Raw genomic sequence first — 19115 nt, 5'->3', positions numbered from 1 at the left:
AAAATAAAGGGGGAAAAATGGCACGGCTTTCCTATCATGCACTGAATTTGTATACTACAAGCACCTTGGCAACTAATTGCAAAAAAAAAAAAAAAAAAAAAAAAAATGATGAAGGAAGATAAAGAACTCATGTTTTCCAGGTCATTCACAAACAGTTTATTCAGAAAGAAAAATATCAAAGAATTATACAGATTATGTAGTACTTGACATCTATATTGGGAGTTATACGTGTATTTGCCCTTAGAGATTATATTTTCCTAGAGCGTGAAGTGCAGAGGGAGTATATTTTGTCACGACAGGGAAAATATATAACTGGGCATTATGCTATGTACAATGATAGACAGGGCAATAAACGTTACGTACATGGTCTATATCTAGATGCACATCTTTCAAATTCTTGAATCGTACATACATGACATAATGTTACTGCTGGCAACACAACAATTTCGACCCTCGCTGCATTAGTCAGATGTGATTGTGTATGACCAATCACTGACCAATGTTTACGAAAAGAATTTAATGTATGTATACTTTACCGGTATATTAAAATACAATGTACAAATATCGATACAATGTACATTTATTATACCCATGCATTCTGAGGGTCTCTAAGATCATACAGAACTTATCCACTCAACCATGTATCAGTTTCAATGGCATGTTGAATGGTCTTCCCATATCGCAGTGCTTATCAACTTACTGATAAATACTACCAATGTAATATGATAGGGAATTCCCTATAATACCGCACACTCTCTCTCACTCTCCGTCTTCCTTACTGACACCTTCTCTCTGGTATGTGTTAATATGTGGTTTGAATTAACATACTTCATCAGTCATTCCCAAGACTTTCAGACAGTAGGACCCAGACAATCCTTAAAGGGAACGTAAACCCAAACAGCAGTGTGAATTGAGTGAAAGCAGCAACATCAGTAGAACACACCAGTGAAAGTTTGAGGAAACTCGGACAATCGATGCAAAAGTTATGAATTTTTATCATTTTGGTGTTGGAACAGCTGGATGACGAGACTACTAGAGGTTATGACATATGAGTGGACAACAATACAAAGAAAATATACAGAAAATTCAACAAAAATTCACTTTCCTAACATTATGAAAGAGCACTTGACTATTAAACCGCTTTCAAAAAGCAATGGGGATAATTGCTACCCTTAACATATGTCAGTATCAAGTTGATGGAATTTGTAATTTTAATGAAAAATGAATTTTTGTGGAATTTTCTTTCTATTTTCTTTATATTGTTGTCCACTCATACGTCATAACCTCTAGCAGTCTCCTCATCAAGCTGTTCCAACACCAAAAACTGTAAAAATTCATAACTTTTTCATCGATTGTCCGATTTTCTTCAAACCTTTACTGATGTGTTCTACTAATGTTGCTGCTTTCACTCAATCCACATTGCTCTTTGGGTTTATGTTCCCTTTAAAAGAAATCCTGAATGTCTCTATCCTGTTAACCCCCTCACATGTACAACTGTAGCTACAGAAACAAGTCCCAATACTAACATTGAACTTTTCCTTATTAATTTTTTCCTTCTCCTTCTCTTTTCCTGTTTCCTTTTTCTTTTATTTCTTCATATTGGTTTCCTGTCCTCTTCTTCCTCCTCCTTTTTCTTTTCATCCCTTTTTTTCCACCTTTTTTCCTTCTTTGCTTCAGGTATGATTTTTTTTTTCTTTCTACATGTCTTTCTCCAGTTCTCTGACTTCACTCTTTCTCAAACACACACACACACACACACACACACACATTCATACATTCAACATCCATTCAAAATCCATTCAAAATCCATTCAACTGCACGATGGAACTCAAACATGCTGTATTAATCCTATCTTCAAACTTGTTGTACAGCATGAAAATCATAGTACAATACAGGGAGGTCCCACCTCCCTATATACATGTACCAACCAGGGGCGGATCCAGGAATTCTGTAAAGGGGGGGGGGGGGGGGGAGGGCGCAACTAATATTTCTGGTGCCACTTCCAGGTTTCATTTCATTTTTTTTATTTCTTTTGTTTTTAATGAAAAATAAAGGGGGGGCATGTGCTGTGTGTGCCCCCCTCTCGCTCAGCCTCTGCCAACAGTGCTGTTATACTTGAAACAAGTACTGGCAAGGAATCTCCACATGGTCAGTTGGGGAACTGCAACTGTGACTATACAGCGCGGTTGAATACAGACCCTGGGCCATTGTATTCAGTAAATCAAGGTGACCTTTTCCAAACAATATAATGGGGAAACACAGGGGACAAAGATCAATGGGCAACGGTGCATGAACGGGGCGCATCGCAGGCATTACGTCAGCATTGTCACAATGTAGGTTTCAGGTGGAGAGTACAAGAAGGGAAATCCCCCAAACTGTTTCTCTTTTCAGTGACGAATAGAGTTCTTACAGAAGCAATACCAGTAGCCCTTCCAAGGAAATTAAAAGTAGTCTTGTATACCAGTATCTATGTACATATATCCATACAAATACATACACACATACATACACTGTACAAGCATGCAAACAGCATACATACATGATAGGTACTGTACGTACAACCTTGTACAACATATTATGCACAACATGAATACTTATACATATACACACACACAAATACAAACATGCACACAAACGTCATACAAAGATACACGCCATACAAAGATAAATCATGCAAAGAAAGTTCAAAACACACGTATGATAAAATGGTCTCTTTAAATACACTGCGTAGCATTTAAAAAGCTTGACCTCTTGTTCAATTTTGAAGTATGGGTAGCTTTACATGTACATGACTCTTGCACGCATGCATTGAGAATTGCATCTAAATATAATATTAATTGACTGAAAAGGTTGGGAGTTTTCAATACAGCAGTAGTGTGGAGTGTCATTTAAATGCTGTCAAGAAGGATACTCATTACAAAGAGTGATATATTTTTTTTTTCACTGTAAACATTTTTAGAAATGAATTTCAGACACAGATTATAAACAAGTTCTTCTGAAAGTCTGAAACCCATCTTTTTCTTCTTTGTCTTATATTCCAAGTTGAAGGGGGGGGGGGCAATGACAGAAATCTATTTTAATAGGGGAAGCAAAAGTCAAAGACTCCATCATGTGACAGACTAGAATAACTCTACACTTTGTCATATCTTCATCGAGATCATGCTGTCCCTTAATGTGCCCTGCAATGAAAATAACTTCTGTTTGGTTAACAAATGAAACAGCTTTTTGATTAACATGGTGTGAAAACAAGCTTTACTTAAAGGTCAGTTTGAACACTCTAGTTGCATATATATTCAACATTTGGTACGAATGTTGTCCACAGAAAGACTTCTGTCTCCAGAAATATCACAATACTCTTCTAGGCTCTGCATAGAAGTCATAATTTTCAAGGTGGAAATGGCATATCAAGCATTTTTGGAGATCACTTCAAATGTTCTCCTCCCAAACCAATGATCATCTGCATAATGTAATCATAAGGAAGAATTGTGACACACGATATGTCAGAAACCAATCACGGCAATCAAAACAAAGACACTCAAGAGGCTAACTTCCGAAAGAAAATGTTATGATGGTAACCCAGAAGCCAAAAGAAACAGTACCTACATACTCCATGTACATATATGTACATGTATGTATGGAGACTGTACATTCATTCTGGAAGAGTCTGACTTTTCTATTTTAGTTCCTGTTGGCTCAGTACCAGCCCAACATTATTTTAAGGTTACTGTATGTGCTATATATTCTGCAGGCATAATATTTTGCCAACTGGGGCATGGATGAACAATCCTCAAGTGGGTGACTTTGGGATAGAGACCCAAAGCCAAGGAATGACAAATTAGTACGACCCCTTTTCAAGAGAAACATTAATAATTTCCCTCCTGCGCAATTCATTTCCTTGGATTTGTTCTCACATGTGGCAGTATTTTCGTGAGTTCATAATTTTGCTTGTAAATACAAGTAACTCCTAAATTTTGTGAGAAGTTTTAGGTATGAACTGTGATGTAGGTATTGATTGTCACATGTTCCTCGAGATTACATTTGATGACCTGTTACTATGGAGACATAAGGTACAGATTATCCCGGTACATATAAACTGTGTACCACGTAGGAAAAAAAAAAAAAAAAAAAAACTTCCTACATTTTTCATCAGGTCCATATCTTATCATGCCGTGCAGAATTAAACACCTCCATCTTTGATGGTGTAACACTTGCCCATATATAACGATGATATTCAATGACATAACATCATGCCATAAATGAAATATCACATTTACCCATCACCTGTGCTTTTTTTTTTCTCTCTCTCTCTCTTCTTTAAAAATTGTGTCAACAGGACTAGTCTCAAAATGGGGGCTGCAGTCAATATCCAGTAACAGCTAGAATTGTGTCCATAAAAAAAGTCTGTGTCTATTATTAAGGGAGATCATCCTAGTAACACTGCTTGGCAGCAGCAGTACAGTGCACATGGTAGCATTCATGAGCAAGTCAGGTGGTAAATCACATGACAGCCCTAAAATTTAGTATCTTCCAAGGTCAAGTCACTTCCTCATCTAGCTCTGCTGAGCTACGGTGCACTACTCATGGTCATATTATCTGACATTCAGCTGAACATTTCATCAACTCTGAATATAATAATTCTGGGATTTTTGGATGTAACTTTTGTCAAGTACTTACAAAATTTAAATACTGTAAAAGTGGATATTTTCGTAAATTTTTCATGCTCAGCTGCTTAAGATGAGTTTCACATGTTTATAATTCTGCGGAATCAAGACATCAACCACTGGAACATATGGCGAGCAAAAATATTTGCATGCTTTTATTTTCGTGCAAGTTTCTGGTTGTGTGAAATGCGTGAAAATTTCAACACCACTAAAATTTCCACTTCTACTGTACTCCTTTTTAAAAATGTGGACTGAAGCTCGAGTGTGGTTGATACAGGTGATAAGTAAATATGGTGTCCATAATGAATATTTTGTAACATTTTAAATATTAACTATATGGTAGAAGACATCAGAAGTTCCACTAGAGATTTCTGGCTTAACAGGTGATAGACAGCAGTGATTATAATATCAAGGGAAATTATGTGATGGCCTCTGCACTTAAACACAATCTCCTTTGCTTTGGTATTATCAAGAACCTCACAGCTTCCCAAGACACCATCAATAAGGGAATCCACTGTCCTTGCACAATGCTTTCGAAACATCAGCCTCCAAATCCTGCTATTTCTGTATCAGGTGACATGTTGCTCAGTTGTTGCAAGCTGCAACTGACAACTAGCAGAATAATCTCGGACAAAGTGTAAACATTGAGAATTTGTTTGTCTTTTTTTTTTTTTTTTTTTGTCGACAGCATGAAACACAATTACTTGCATTTCAGCTAGAAAAAAATGATGATAAAATCATCTACACATCAGCAGATTCAAAACACAAAAGTAACACAAACAAGACATACAACAACGCTGCACACTGGCACTGGTCCATCAGTCCCTGACCAGTAAAATCACTGTCGGGCCAGGACCTTTTTCAGGAATGGACCAGAAAAAAACTGAAAAACTAGGTACACTGTACCTACTGGTCCAACAGACAGGTTGAACCAGTAGAAAAAAATGGGTTAGCGTGCAGCCCTGCATACAATGTGGAAACTAGGTACAAGTACTCACATGAGAGAGACCGGGCGTCGCCTTGTGACTGGTGGTGGTGGTGGTGGGTTACCCTCCACATCGTCGTAGATTTCTCCCGAATCCTCTGCCTCCTCGGCCACAGGAACCGGTGGACTGGGGCGGGGCTTGGCGCCACCAACACCAATGGGAATGGAGGGCCTGGCAGGAAGACTGGGAGGGGGCGGAGACTGTAAACCGGGCTTTGGTGGTCTGTGTGGTGCTGATGCTGCAACAAGAGAAAATATTACAACTCCAGTTTAAAGAGTACATTGTAATTGCAGAAAGCCATGCGGTAATGACCAATTGGTGCACTGGTTAAGATACTAAGCACTCAGCCATAAGGTCATCAGTTCAACACCAACAAGAGATAGCATGACACCCAAGAGTGAGGTTGTGTCGTCATGATACACATCCTTGAGTTCAAACAGCTTTTGTTGGGCATCGGTCAGAAGATAAGGGTCCATGCATCATTTGAATAGTTCACTTGTCAAGTGTTCTGTTTCATATCTATGAGACACATGTCAAAAGATTCTTTCATGCCTGTACTCATGAAAAGGATTTTGGAACGAGTGCATGTAACAACCATACCACCACTTTTACACAGTGCATCATGAGACTGAAATATATTAAAGAACATCTTTGATAGTTATGAAAAACAAAAGAGAGAAAATGCCAACACTAGCATATGCCCGAGTTCTTCCTTCACTCCAATTCAATGCCTACAAAGACCAGTATGACAGCCACAAGTGGATATCAAGAGATGGACTCACATTTGGAAGATGTAAATCTTGCAAGAGACACATTCGGTGGTTTGGCTGGTTTCCGTGGGGCGGGTCCAATTGCCATTAGAGGAGGCAGCGGTTGGAGTGATGGTTTTGAATGTAGAACTTTGTTTGTGTGCAGGAAGGACGTCCTCCTAGGGGGCATGTCTGGTATAGAGGAGGCTGAGGAGTTCTCTGAGTCTGACACAGGTGGGGGAGGGTCCTCCGCCCCGACCCCATTCCTCCAGTGATTGTTCCTTGAGTCTTCACCGGATAATTGTTGCGAATTGAGGAAACTTGGCTTTGGCGAGGGTGAGGGTGATACTTGCTCATCCTTGTGGAGGCTGTCCTTTCTTGAAGGAGGCGGAGGGCGTGGCTTTTTGTCCTTTGGACTGGGCACAGGGGGGGTTCGGTCTGGGTTGGGGATCGGTTCAGAAGAGGGGGATGGGTGCAGTGCAGAATGGGGCTTGGGTGGTTTAGAGGGGGTTGTGAAAGAAGGGGACTGTGGAACAGGCGAGGAGGATGAGGAAGTCAGAGCAGTGGAGGAATCCCCCCTTGGCAGAACACCGGGCTTTGGTTTTGGCTTCGGAAAAGGTTTGTTCACAAATGCCGGCGTCTCTGTAGACGGTTTCTCATTTGGAATTCGCGGTACGGGGGACTTCTTTAACTTCACTGTCGCGATCTCGTTGATGTTCAATTGAGGGGGCTGAGGGCCCCATGGCTTTGGACCGGGCTTGCCCGGTTGCGCCGGAGAAGGGGACTTTATTCCATTCGACGCTGCACTGTCCTTGCTAATGGCACTTGGTTTGGCCAACACGTTCGGCTTTGTACCCACCCGGGGCCGCGGCGCAACTCCAATCTGGGGTCCATTCCCTTGGTTGAATTTTGCGAGTATGTCCTTTACTGACCCGTCAGTCTGGAATTAAGGTACAGAGGATTATAGGACTTTAGGGCTAAACACTATATAACTGTTCAAATATAATTTTGAAAAAAATATAACTGTTTCAATGATGTGACATAGCATGAAAGAAATTATATGAAATTTATCCATATTTCCTCTCTCTTCCCACACAGAAATTATGATATCTTTCCCAAACTTTTGTGCATGAGGTATGTAGTCTTACAAACTATGATCATCATCATCACCACAATAAATCTTCCCTATTTTGCCAACAATGCACAAAAATAGCCACATCCTATCAGGTCATAGTTATTCTGTGATTATGTCATATTTGAATGATAAGCTTTGCGCTGGTTCAGAATAGCCTTTAATAAATGGCACTAATCAATGATTGAGGTTTAGGCCAATTTATGAGGAAACCTTATGAAGAAAATGTAAACTACACTTTGAAAAAAAGAAAAATGTTATAGGATCTATACATACATGTAGTTCAGTTTTGGATCAAACTTTGATGATCTGAAAATGAGAACCACCTCCCCCAGAAGAAGAAGAAGAAGAGACTAGAAATGTCGCTATGGCGACTGGAATGCCTCCGCCATAATGCATGATTCTCCTAATAGGTCTATAGTACATGTGGACAATGTGTGATTACATTTTCACAAAACTGGCAAAATATCAAAATGACATGTTTGTCACAAAAGTGTTGAATGTTCACCTTCCTTGACATAGGTTTGATTGGACGAATAGGAGAGCACGTATTTGGGGATTGAAGGACTTTAACTTGACTTTGACCCTTTCATAAGTTTATGCCTTGAGTAAGTTTCAAGGTATGGAGAAAAAATGCAATTTCTGTATTGAATAGTAAATTGTTACCATTTTCATCTGGCCATTGACCCTAAAACTGATAAGAGAATTACTGTCAGGCAGAACATGCATAAATATGTACTAAGTTTCATGATAACTTGAGCCACTTCCGAGATATGGAGGAAGAAGTAAGTTCAGCACTTTCACTTGATCTTTGACCTTTTGACCTTTTTGGCAAAAAACAAAAAACAAAAACAAAACTTTCTAGAGAATCACTATTAGGTTAAAAACGCATACACCAAGTTAAAAAAAAAAATCCTGCTGGCATTGCACAAATATGAGGGAAATAGTAAAATTTTGAAGTGTTGCCCTTGACCTTTGATCCCTGACCTTTGACCCCATGAACCCCAAATTCCCTAGCTAATCACTGCCAGTCAGTACATGCATATATACTATGTTCCATGAAGATACCTTGAACTATTTCCAAGATACGGAGAAAAAAGTTAAATTTCACATTTTTTACTTGACCTTTTGACCTTTGACCGCATGATCGCAAACTTTCACTAGAGAATCTTGATTGAGTAATACATGTATACACTAAGTTTCAAGAAAATATCTTCAGGCATGGCATAGATATGGGGGAAATAGTAAAATTTTAAGCATTTGACCTTGACCTTTTGACCTTTGACCTTGAGCATGTGCACCCAAAAGTTGATAGGCACAACTTCACCCCCTAATACACATACATGCCAAGTTTCATTAGGATACCTCAAAAGGTTTTGGTAGTTACCCTGTCCACAAAATTCATTACGAATGGACGGAAGGACGGACGGACAGAAGGACGGATGCACAGACGGACGGACAACCCGAAAACATAATGCCTCCGGCACCACTTCGTGGCAGAGGCATAAAAATAATGATGACAAAATGACTAGAAGCAGATACTCACCATTATTCATCACTGGTGTTAAACATCTGAAATACAGATTCCTGAGATGGGGTATAAATGAGACGATAACACCTGTGATTACTGCATTATCATGATGTGTCTACAACTCAAATAAAATCCACACCACTCAGCTGAATCTTGATGGAACTGTAATGTGAGCAAGCAAATCTGTATGTACACCATGTACATTTTGTAGCTGTCTTGAAACAGTACCTACAGTGTACTTTTCTTAGCCATAACATATAATCCTTCAGCATTCACAAGTTCTTCCAAAGCCATATTCTCATCACTAATGGAATTGGTGAATTTTACAAGCTCTTTTGTAAATGGTACAGGTACATATCTATGGAGATAAGATACTCAGTACAGGTACAGTATATGAACCAGGCAAAGACACAAACACACTCAAATTACACTTCATATCCAAATATTTGCTTGGTTTGGTAAGCAGTTTTTGGGAGGGGCAGCTGCAGCAAGTTCAGGAACTAAAGGGTCAAGAATCACATTGTTGCTGAATTGCAAACTGATGTCACAGGAAGAAAAGAAAATGTAATGAAGTGTGCATGGGTCTAGCACCAGCTTTATTTTCTTGTATTCAGGATTGAGTGGTGCAGGAAACCTATAGTAGTGTATTCAGACTGAGGCAAAATTTGGGTGACACATACATGTAATCACTGTTTATTCCCCCCCCCCCCCCTCCTCGACACACACCCTCTTTCAACTTATGCCCCTACATGATGATATGACTGCATCATTTTCCTCTGCTGAGGTTATTAGTTAACTGTATTATTATTAGTTTTTAACTGGGGGGGGGGGGGGGTGACACTCATAATTTAGGGGCAAAACTGGGTTAAATGCTGTTCTGAAAACCCCAAACAAAACATACACAATACAAGCAAATATTTAAGAACCCTCGCTAATGTTTTCTTTCAATACATATATACTATTTCTATTTTCAAGGACAAATTAGTTTGAAAAGAGGCAAGGCATTTGTGTTCACATACAAAAGATGGAGAGAAGCCAAAAATACTACTTTAAATATTTAATGTCGGTATGTACAGGTTCCACATTTAACGCAGTCATGTTCTGTGTATAGAGTCAATACCAGCACATGTACCTGGTTGATATGGAGGGAGCTAGTTTTGTTGTTGTCACTGTTTGTTTTTATCTGTTTGTTTATGCATCATTATCATGCAGGAAATAGTCAATTTCTGGTGAAATTATGTGAAGATGGATCATTAATGAATACTGGCAAAAACTGACAGAACACCAAATCATAATAACCTAGTAGCTCTTGATTGCTTGTCACTACCGCACTAAATAGATTCAACAGCCTGACTGTCATTTTTTGGCAAACCTTTTATAGGTCTGGCAGTGAGCACTGGTTCAACATGGCTGGATCTTTATTTCCCATAACAGGAGATTGCATAATTTCTCTATAGACCTGCACTGTAAAGGGAGAATATGAGCCAAGAAATATGCTGACCACACTAAGGACATATCTGACCTTTGATATAGATCTGTTTCCTTTTTCTCCTTTTTTTTGGGATAAATTTCAGTGATAAACCACTGGATCACAAAGAGATGTTTATCTATAATACCTGCACTATGTAGATTGTAAGGTTTTTTTTTTTTTAACCTTTTGCTGTATTCATATCAAAACTCAGCTTCTAGAAAGCATTAATACAGTATCTAAATTATAAGACAGGTATCTAACATGATCGATGGTACTAGCAGTTTCCCAATTAAGTCTACATAATATGTCTGTTTGATGTAATGTTTGTTCACATATAATATGAATGCATAAGTTCTGCATTACTATCACATTGTCTTTCTTCAAAATATACACACAATTTTACACTTTAGCATCTCACTTTATATTGTATGTGCTTTACAGCGATGGAAATCTAATGCTAATGTGAAAACAAGATGTGGAGCCCTTACAATTGAGACATTCCCATCTCTGAGCATGCATGTAATATACAAATTGTATTCTATCTTGTTTTTGCTTTGTTTTTTTTTTGTTTGTTTATAAATACTACAGATACCTTGATTATGTTGATACATTGTAATCAATATTAATATTCATGGCAAAATCCTGCAAACACTATGGGTAAAGTTTTTGTTGTTGTTGTTGTTGTTTTAATTGAAACAGAAATAAAAAGCTAATAAGGCAAATAGCATCCCATGATCTGACCTGTGGAATCCAGAACATGCAGAATTGTTTCTTTTGTCATACACTATGAATACATAGCTGGAAATAACACTTGCCCTGCTGCTGATCAATATCTTAGCTTCAATGATGTCTACACGTAAAGCAAATTCAGACCTTCCTAAGCCATTCTGCAGAAAGCAGAGTGCTTTCTGATACTCACCTTTGGATGACTCGACAACCATTTAAGCTGGTATCAATATTAACTACTAAAATAACAAATATTACATCTACTACCAAGCTACTAGTGAAACAATAACAATAGTGGATATGATGACAATGATTGTAACAATATAGTAATGATGCTAAACCCCCCCCCCCCCAAAAAAAAAAAAAAAAAAAAAAAAAAAAAAAACCTGGATCTATAACTGGACAAGAAACCATCCACCAATAAGTGGGCCGATGATAGATGAGGATAGACCTGGAAGCTGGACTGCTGCTACACAGCAATCTTCCAGTACAAGTTGTATCTTCAGTAAAGGTAAAGGTGAAGTATAATGCGTCTCTTGGAATGCTATGACACTACAATGACAAGTGCACTACTAAATTGCTACTACTACATGTAGGCCCTACCTGTTAAGATTTCTACACTGGTATCATAAATTCTACTCAATGTAAAACACTGGTCAGAAGAGAAACAAATACCAGCCACTACATAACGTGTATGGTGACTGTATGTACCGACATCCACATAGTAACACTACAATGTAGGTGATATTTTACAGTACCTATATACTCTATAATTCAGATCCAGATGTGGTCCTACGTACTGGAAGTAGGCTGGATCATGGCCAGGTGGGGTGGCATCAAACTTGATCTATAGGTTCGTCATTCCAAAACTTATCTTTTTTAGAAACCAATTTCAAAGCTACATCATCACATGTAAGACACTGATGGTTGCATTTTATCAACTTTTTTGCTCAACTACTCCAGAGTTTCCTTATATTTATATGCTTAGAGAATGAATTTTTTCCGTTTATATACCAGGGTTCGAAATTGGCGATGGTCCGCTGGCCATATTGGCCACCCAAAATCACGTCGGACTAGCTAAAAATCGAAAAATTCTGAAGTTACTAGTCCGTCTGGCTAGCCAAAATATTGCTTCAGTGTAAAAATTGATTCTAAGTAGTCCGCCTGGCTATAGTTAAAAAAAAAAAGTTAAGTGCGACCCCTGTATACCTGGTACAGACATAACCATTTGCACTGGATACAAAACAATGGGTTGGTTGAAGCAAAAAACCTTCATGAAGACAGGAATATATTTGTACAATAATGACAAGCTCACAACAAAATACAGCTAATTTTTAAGGCAAATGATTTGGTGATGAATTTGCCATTGCATTGATCATGATAATGGAATGCAGAGAAGTTATCAACATGAGGCAATCGTGCATGAAATTCATCTTTCAAAGACAAAAAGTTCGTACAACTAGATCTATGCAGATAAAGTTAAAGAATACGTTGATATGAAGTTGCACGGAATAGGGCCAGGGACAGTCCTTTCAATGACCATTCAAGTCACAACCCTGGGCTGACCTGCCCGTCTGTGTTAAAAAAAAAACAACAAACAAAAACAAAAGCAAAGGGCCTGTTGACAATAGCTACATGATGTAGTAGACCCCTACACGCGACTACCAATTTCATCACAAAATACAACAAAAATCGTGCTCATTCCAGTGCACAGGCGGTCTTCACGCATGTTTACATAGGGGCCTGAAACAGCAGCAGCTACAGCCTTATTAGCTTTACTAGTATATGGTCCCATCAGTCTACACAAGCTAGCTCCCGGGGTTTTTTACACTCGTTGCTTTCGCACCGTTCATTGTTTACAAGACTTCTAACTCACACTGAGCTGGCGAAGTTACGGCCCGTTTGAAGAAGCGAACAACGCGGGGAAGTTTCGGGGCAATTGTCATTCCCGTGCGGTACTGTGTACATGTTGACTTACCTCGGATTCGCAGTCTAAACCCACCATAAAATTGACCGCCTCGATATCGCTTATTTCTGGCAGGAAAATGAACTAGCTGCAAATTTCAATCCTTCAATCAGTACTGTAGTTTCGACAATGACAGCAGCAGCCATTTGAGTTAAATTCCAAGCTAGTGTTGTCCGACTGCACAGCATGTAGGCCTCCGGTATAGAACAATGCTTACTCAATGTTTAGTAAGTTAGTTGCGGACCCCCTTGAAAAGTTTTGGAGATCGAATAAAATTGCGTTTACTTCCTGGTTCGCTCGAGCACTTCGCGAAGGACGCGTGCACACTCGACGCAATTCCGCTCCGATCACGTGCGTTCGTTGCTATCTCGCCATACAACTTCCGAGCTGTCGCACCGTGCTTGTTTACGAGGTGTGAACATACCATCCTTGTCGTTGCTGACATACAGGTGACAAAGTATCAAAGCATGCATGGAACAATTAAATTTTGATTTTAGTCATTCGCATTAACTTAATAAGGTTTGAGATTTGAAGTATGAAGTCCGATGTTTATAATCATATGCACGTAAATATACCAATTTCGTACTACAAGTAATTTTAATATTTCATCTGAGTAGGTCCTGCTCTTTGTAGTGTTATTTATATTTTGATGAGAACGTTGTTGCTTTTATATGGTCGAATGATTTCATTTGTACAAGAAGTGAAATAAAACAAAACTGAAACTGAAACAGAAATTTCATAATGATATTTTTAGAATTGATGTTGTCATGTGGAGCTATATGCTACCCCAGCGGTCTTCTGTATTAATCTTGACTCTGCACGTGCACTTTAAAGGGATGGTACAGTATTGGTGGAGATGAGAATTGGGCTTTTCACTTTTTGCGAGATACCAAGAAAACACTTATGAAATAGTACAGATCATACCATTTTAAGAGGAATTCAAATTTTATTTGATGAAAATCGGGTTTGGAATGACTAAAACATCCAAAAACAAAGTAAAACAAAGCGATCATAATAAAGTGTGGGTCCCACACTTATTCTAGAATTGCTCTGTTTTGGATATCTCAGCCATTTCAAAACCAATTTTCATCAAATGTTGAATTCCTCATGGAATTACATGCTCTTTCATACTTCATAAGAGGTTTCTCATTATCTTACCAAAATATGTTAGAAACCTAAAATTAGGTCTCAACCAAAACTATACGATCCCTTTAAATGCATCCTCAGCCCATACTCTATAATGTATAAAGTGATAGCATTATTTTGTAGCGTTTTGCATTCTATTTCGTGTCTGATTTGAAATTTCACTTAATAGAGTATCTTAATGTCGGCTGCTGTCTTTAGGCATATTCATTTTCTGTATATTAACGAAGTTATGTGCCACGAGTATTGACAAAAGTGTGATTATTATCCCCAGAAGTAGAAGTGGAAGAGGTAGCAGTAGTAGTAAATTGAGGCCTATTTTGCACGTGGTATGTGATAGGCCTATCATTACCATTTTTTGAAATAATGATAACTATCTCGACGTGACGTCATATATCCTGCCAGACATGTCTTAACGAGTCAGTCATATTTACCCAAGCTCAAAACAGCTTTGAAAAAAAAGGGCCTTTCATCCGCCAGTAAAATGTTCCGAATTCACTACCAATTTCTGTTCAATCATCCCCTTCGTTGCAAATCTTGAAGAAACGCCTCCGGCAACATCGGTCTATACCTTTCTATATCGGTGATACTTCTTATGATCATCGCATGTATTATGTTGAATATGTTTCCATATGTTGTTGATTTCTATTCCATTTTTGTTACTTGATATTATTGTTTGTATGCACGTATCATACTCTGTAACTTTTTACCTGACGCAGGGCTCCTTTGTAAAGCAGGCCATTGTGGCTCTGAATGGGACTACCCTGCTCTTAAAGAAGACATGAATAAATAAATAAATGAATGAATGAATAAATAAATAAATATCATTATCGTTATTATCATTGTCATTGATATCAGAATGATTATTTATTTATTCATTTGTTTATTTATTTAGGCCTAATTAGTTATCTATTCATTCATTCATTATATCATTCATTGATTCTTTTATTCTTATCGTTGTTAAGCGGTCATGTACACAGCGACATAATTATCTTGCTCTCACTCTTTACTGTGCGAGGTCTCTAGTTCATTGATATTTCTGCTTTCACTCTTTCTTGATTTCTTCCTTCCTTCCTTCCCTTCATCTTTCCTTTCTACCTACCATTGCCACTCCCCTTATACACCTTTTTTCTCTCTCCTTTCTGCCCCCTTCTCTCTTTAAAGACTTGCCATCGCAAGACGCACAGTCATACTTGAACAAATACTTGTATTTTGATATGACAAAACTTTGTTTAGAGCTCGGCCCTCTCTCTCTCGTCCCCTTCATTGACGTCACAGAGTAACGAGCAGTTTACGTCACACGACTGACATACGACGTCATTTTCAAAGCCCCTCCCCTTATTCCTTCTTTTTCCAAGAAGTCCGTCTTCACTCAAGGTGTGTGCTGGACATGCTTGCTGTATGAAAGACCGCAAGATGAGGAGGTGTGACTGTCAAAAAAAAAATCATATAGGCCATGAAGGGTGGAGGAAACCTGTGAACATTTCCTTTGAAATAAACAAACAAAAAAGAGAGAGCTGATTAAATTGTGTGGTAAGGCCTATATTATGTGTGACAGTCAAAATGTTTGGGTTTGTATCTTGTATGGTGTGTTTGTGTTTGTTCTTGTGTCACGTGTGTGTGTTTATGTTTGTGTGTTTGTGCTTGTTCTTTGAGTCAAGTGTGTGCGTGCATGGGCGTATGTGTGTGTGTGTGTGTGTGTGTGTGTGTGTGTGTGTGTGTGTGTGTGTGTGTGTGTTTTGTGTGTGTATGAGCGTGTCAGCGCGTGTAGCTGATTGACGAATGCGATAGAATAAATCGAAATGGATAAAGTAGTCCTTCAATTTATAATTTATAATTTATATGTCTGTACTGTGTCAGTAGGCTGGAGTTTTTGCCTATTATCTGTCTGACCTGCTGTATTCTCACGTTTCATGATAGCAACTCTATGTAATCTATATCCCCCTTCCTAACCTTCGCATGTAATCAGTGATTGTCATTCATATCGTCAATAGATGACGCACTACACATCAAGCAGGGAAAGAAGTTTGAACTCACCCGAACAGGACCTAATGGAATGATCGACATCTAATACCCCTTTCCCGCTGAAGAAAATCTTCCCCGGGGGCACCTGGGGGCACCCGGGGAACCCCGCAGTGTGAAAGGTCACTCGGTTGGAACCTAGGGGAAGCCTAGGTGAAACACCGATGAAATTTTGGGCAATTTTTACCCGAGAAGCGTCCTGGGTAAACTCCGATAGTTCAACGGGAAATCACCCGGTGGTTCACCGAGAGCGCCCAGCGTGAAAGGTTGTCTCGGTGAAACACCGGGGAAAATATGCAGATTATGTCAAAGGTCATGTTTTGTTTCTGGTCATGCACACGTTTTCAGCTAGCTAGCGCGCACTCGACCTCCCAAATCCACACGTACAGGGTACTAGAAATTCGTGTTTGTAAACATACTAGTACAATCGACACTATACATACTGTATGTCGTTTCGTGCAATGTGGCGTTCACAGTGCGACGGCATTGTTTTGCATCGTGCTGTGCATTGTATTGTTTAATTAGCACGCCGTGTATACATAACAAAGCTGATACGTACGTGTATAGGTTTACAGTGTACTTGATCGATTTGATGCGTCCTCCCTTTTCGTCTTCCTCTAGTGTCTAGCTCTTAACTCTTTCAGTAAAGTCTGATACAGTCCGCCTCTTGCTTGATTTTTTCGTATTTTGTGCTTTTCTCGTCAAGTGCTGGGTTTACAGTGTGCAGGAGAAACCCGTTGACGTTTTGTGCTGTTGAAATTTGAGGGAATTTTGCAAACGGCTGGAGTGTGAACCAAAGACGAAGAGAGAGTACGTAGCGAGGCAGCAGTGAACGAAGAACTGAGCGGGACGTCGGCTGACGCTGCCGCGTACGAGTCCCTCCTCCGAAAACTTGCTGAACATGGGATCGAAAAAAACAAATCGCAGATGCACAACAAACTCAAGTACATAAGATCACCCACGTTGCGAGCAGAAAACCCGTCTAGGGGAAAGTTTCACCGAGAGCAGTGTGAAACGACGGCACTCAAACTTTCACCGAGAGGTTCCCCGGTGAATTCACCGGGGAACCTCTCGGTGGTTCACCGAGACGGGCAGCGGGAAAGGGGTATCAGACAAGGTTTGCGAGTTTTGCCTCTACCATTGTGAAACTAGGGGAGCACTCCAAGAGACTGCACGAGACTTCCGCCAAGGAGCCGTGATCGAAATATTGCCGTTTTCTATGGGCATGCAATATCATCAACACAAAAACAGAGGAATACTGACATGTAAACAATCCTAGGTGAAAATATGATCATCCATTGTTGAGTTACTATAGGAGATTAAGTTTGTTTTATGCCTTTTATCAACCATTAATGATCACTGACCTTTGATCTGATGACCCAAAAATTAATTATTTCATTCTTACTGCATTATGGACACAGTCTGCAGGTTCGGTGAAAATTCGATCATCCGTTCTTGAGTTGTTGAGAGATTAAGCTTACTTTATGTCCTTCATGACCCCATGACATTTGATCTTTGACCTCATGACCACCAAATTATCATTTTTTTTTTCTTATTTCATTATGAACACACTCTTCAAGTTTGGTAAAAAATACGTTCATCTGTTCTTGAGTTATCTTATACACAGACAGACAGACAAACATACGAAGCTGAAAAACCTCCGTCGGCCGTTATTGGCGGAGGTAAAGACATGCCTGCAATATAATCGACAATTATAACGGAAGCCATTCGAAAACCTTAAAAATGTAAGTGAAATAAGATGATGAATGTTCATCCCCCCCCCCCTAAAAAAAAAAAAAAAAAAAAAAAAAAAAAAAAAAAAAAAGATCAAGCGTGTTCACATTCTACTATTAAAAGGTTACATATTTGCAGGCCGAGCAGGGTACTGCGAAATATCTCCTTTACTGATCAGGCAACCCTGCAAAAATTGCATGCCTCTAGATTTGCTTAATTATTTGATTGCATGTTACTTTTGTTCGCTTGTTTATTTGTTTGTTTGTTTGTTTGTTTGTTTGTTTGTTTGTTTTTTTTTTTTTTTTTTGCTGGTTTGATGGTTGGTTGGTTTGTTGGTTGCATGCATGGTTGATTTCACGGTAACAGAGTGTGAATACAATCTATCTGAAATGTATTCACAGTGTGTCACCGTGTGTTCTTTCCAGTGGGTTTTTTTTTTTTTTTTTTGCCTTTTTTTCTGATTTTGTTTTCTTCTTCTACTACTACTTCTACATTTACTACTACTTCTTCTCCTTCTCCTTCTCCTTCTTCTTCTTCTTCTCCTCCTCCTTCTTCTTCTAATGTTGTCTTTGTTTTAATGCCTGATGTGGAAATAACTCATCTGAATTCTTCTTCTTTTCTTGAGCAAGACACGTACATAATAGTAGCATAAACTGACGTGATTACGGTTGTATTCGCCGCCTGACATTCTGGTTGTGGCTCGGAAAAGAGCGCCACCAACGTGACCGTAGCATAAATACTAGTAACAAAACTGGGTCAGAAACGAAGAGCTGAAAGCCTCTCTATCCATCATTCTATAGGCATTTTATGAGGAGTGATCCGGTGAAATTAACACTGGCAATGGCTATTTCCACAGTGTAGGATTCGTAAGATTTGCTGAACAGCAGCTGTTGGCAAACTTGTGCAAAATTTACTGGGATTTCTGGAGAAGATTGTCATTAATTCATTTCTGCCTGTTTTTCCAAACAATACAGGCCATCCTTTCACGATGGTG

At 39.0% G+C, this 19115-nt stretch overlaps 1 protein-coding gene across 1 annotated transcript in view; it reads right to left on the bottom strand.

The window, feature by feature from the left end:
* The window catches only part of LOC140236828 (uncharacterized), an 83705-nt gene extending 70378 nt beyond the window's left edge, over positions 1-13327 (bottom strand). Inside the window, exons 1-4 of the mRNA XM_072316768.1 lie at positions 13235-13327; positions 9075-9115; positions 6430-7336; positions 5660-5885 (exon numbers count right to left, since the gene is read on the bottom strand). Coding sequence (XP_072172869.1) covers positions 5660-5885; positions 6430-7336; positions 9075-9077 — 1136 coding nt within the window. The 5' untranslated portion in view covers positions 9078-9115; positions 13235-13327. The remainder of the gene's footprint in view (positions 1-5659; positions 5886-6429; positions 7337-9074; positions 9116-13234) is intronic.
* Between the last annotated feature and the right edge of the window lie 5788 nt (positions 13328-19115).

This window comes from Diadema setosum, chromosome 13 (assembly GCF_964275005.1).
Source record: "Diadema setosum chromosome 13, eeDiaSeto1, whole genome shotgun sequence".
Lineage (NCBI taxonomy): Eukaryota > Metazoa > Echinodermata > Echinoidea > Diadematoida > Diadematidae > Diadema > Diadema setosum.
This window is presented reverse-complemented; position numbering and strand designations above follow the sequence as displayed.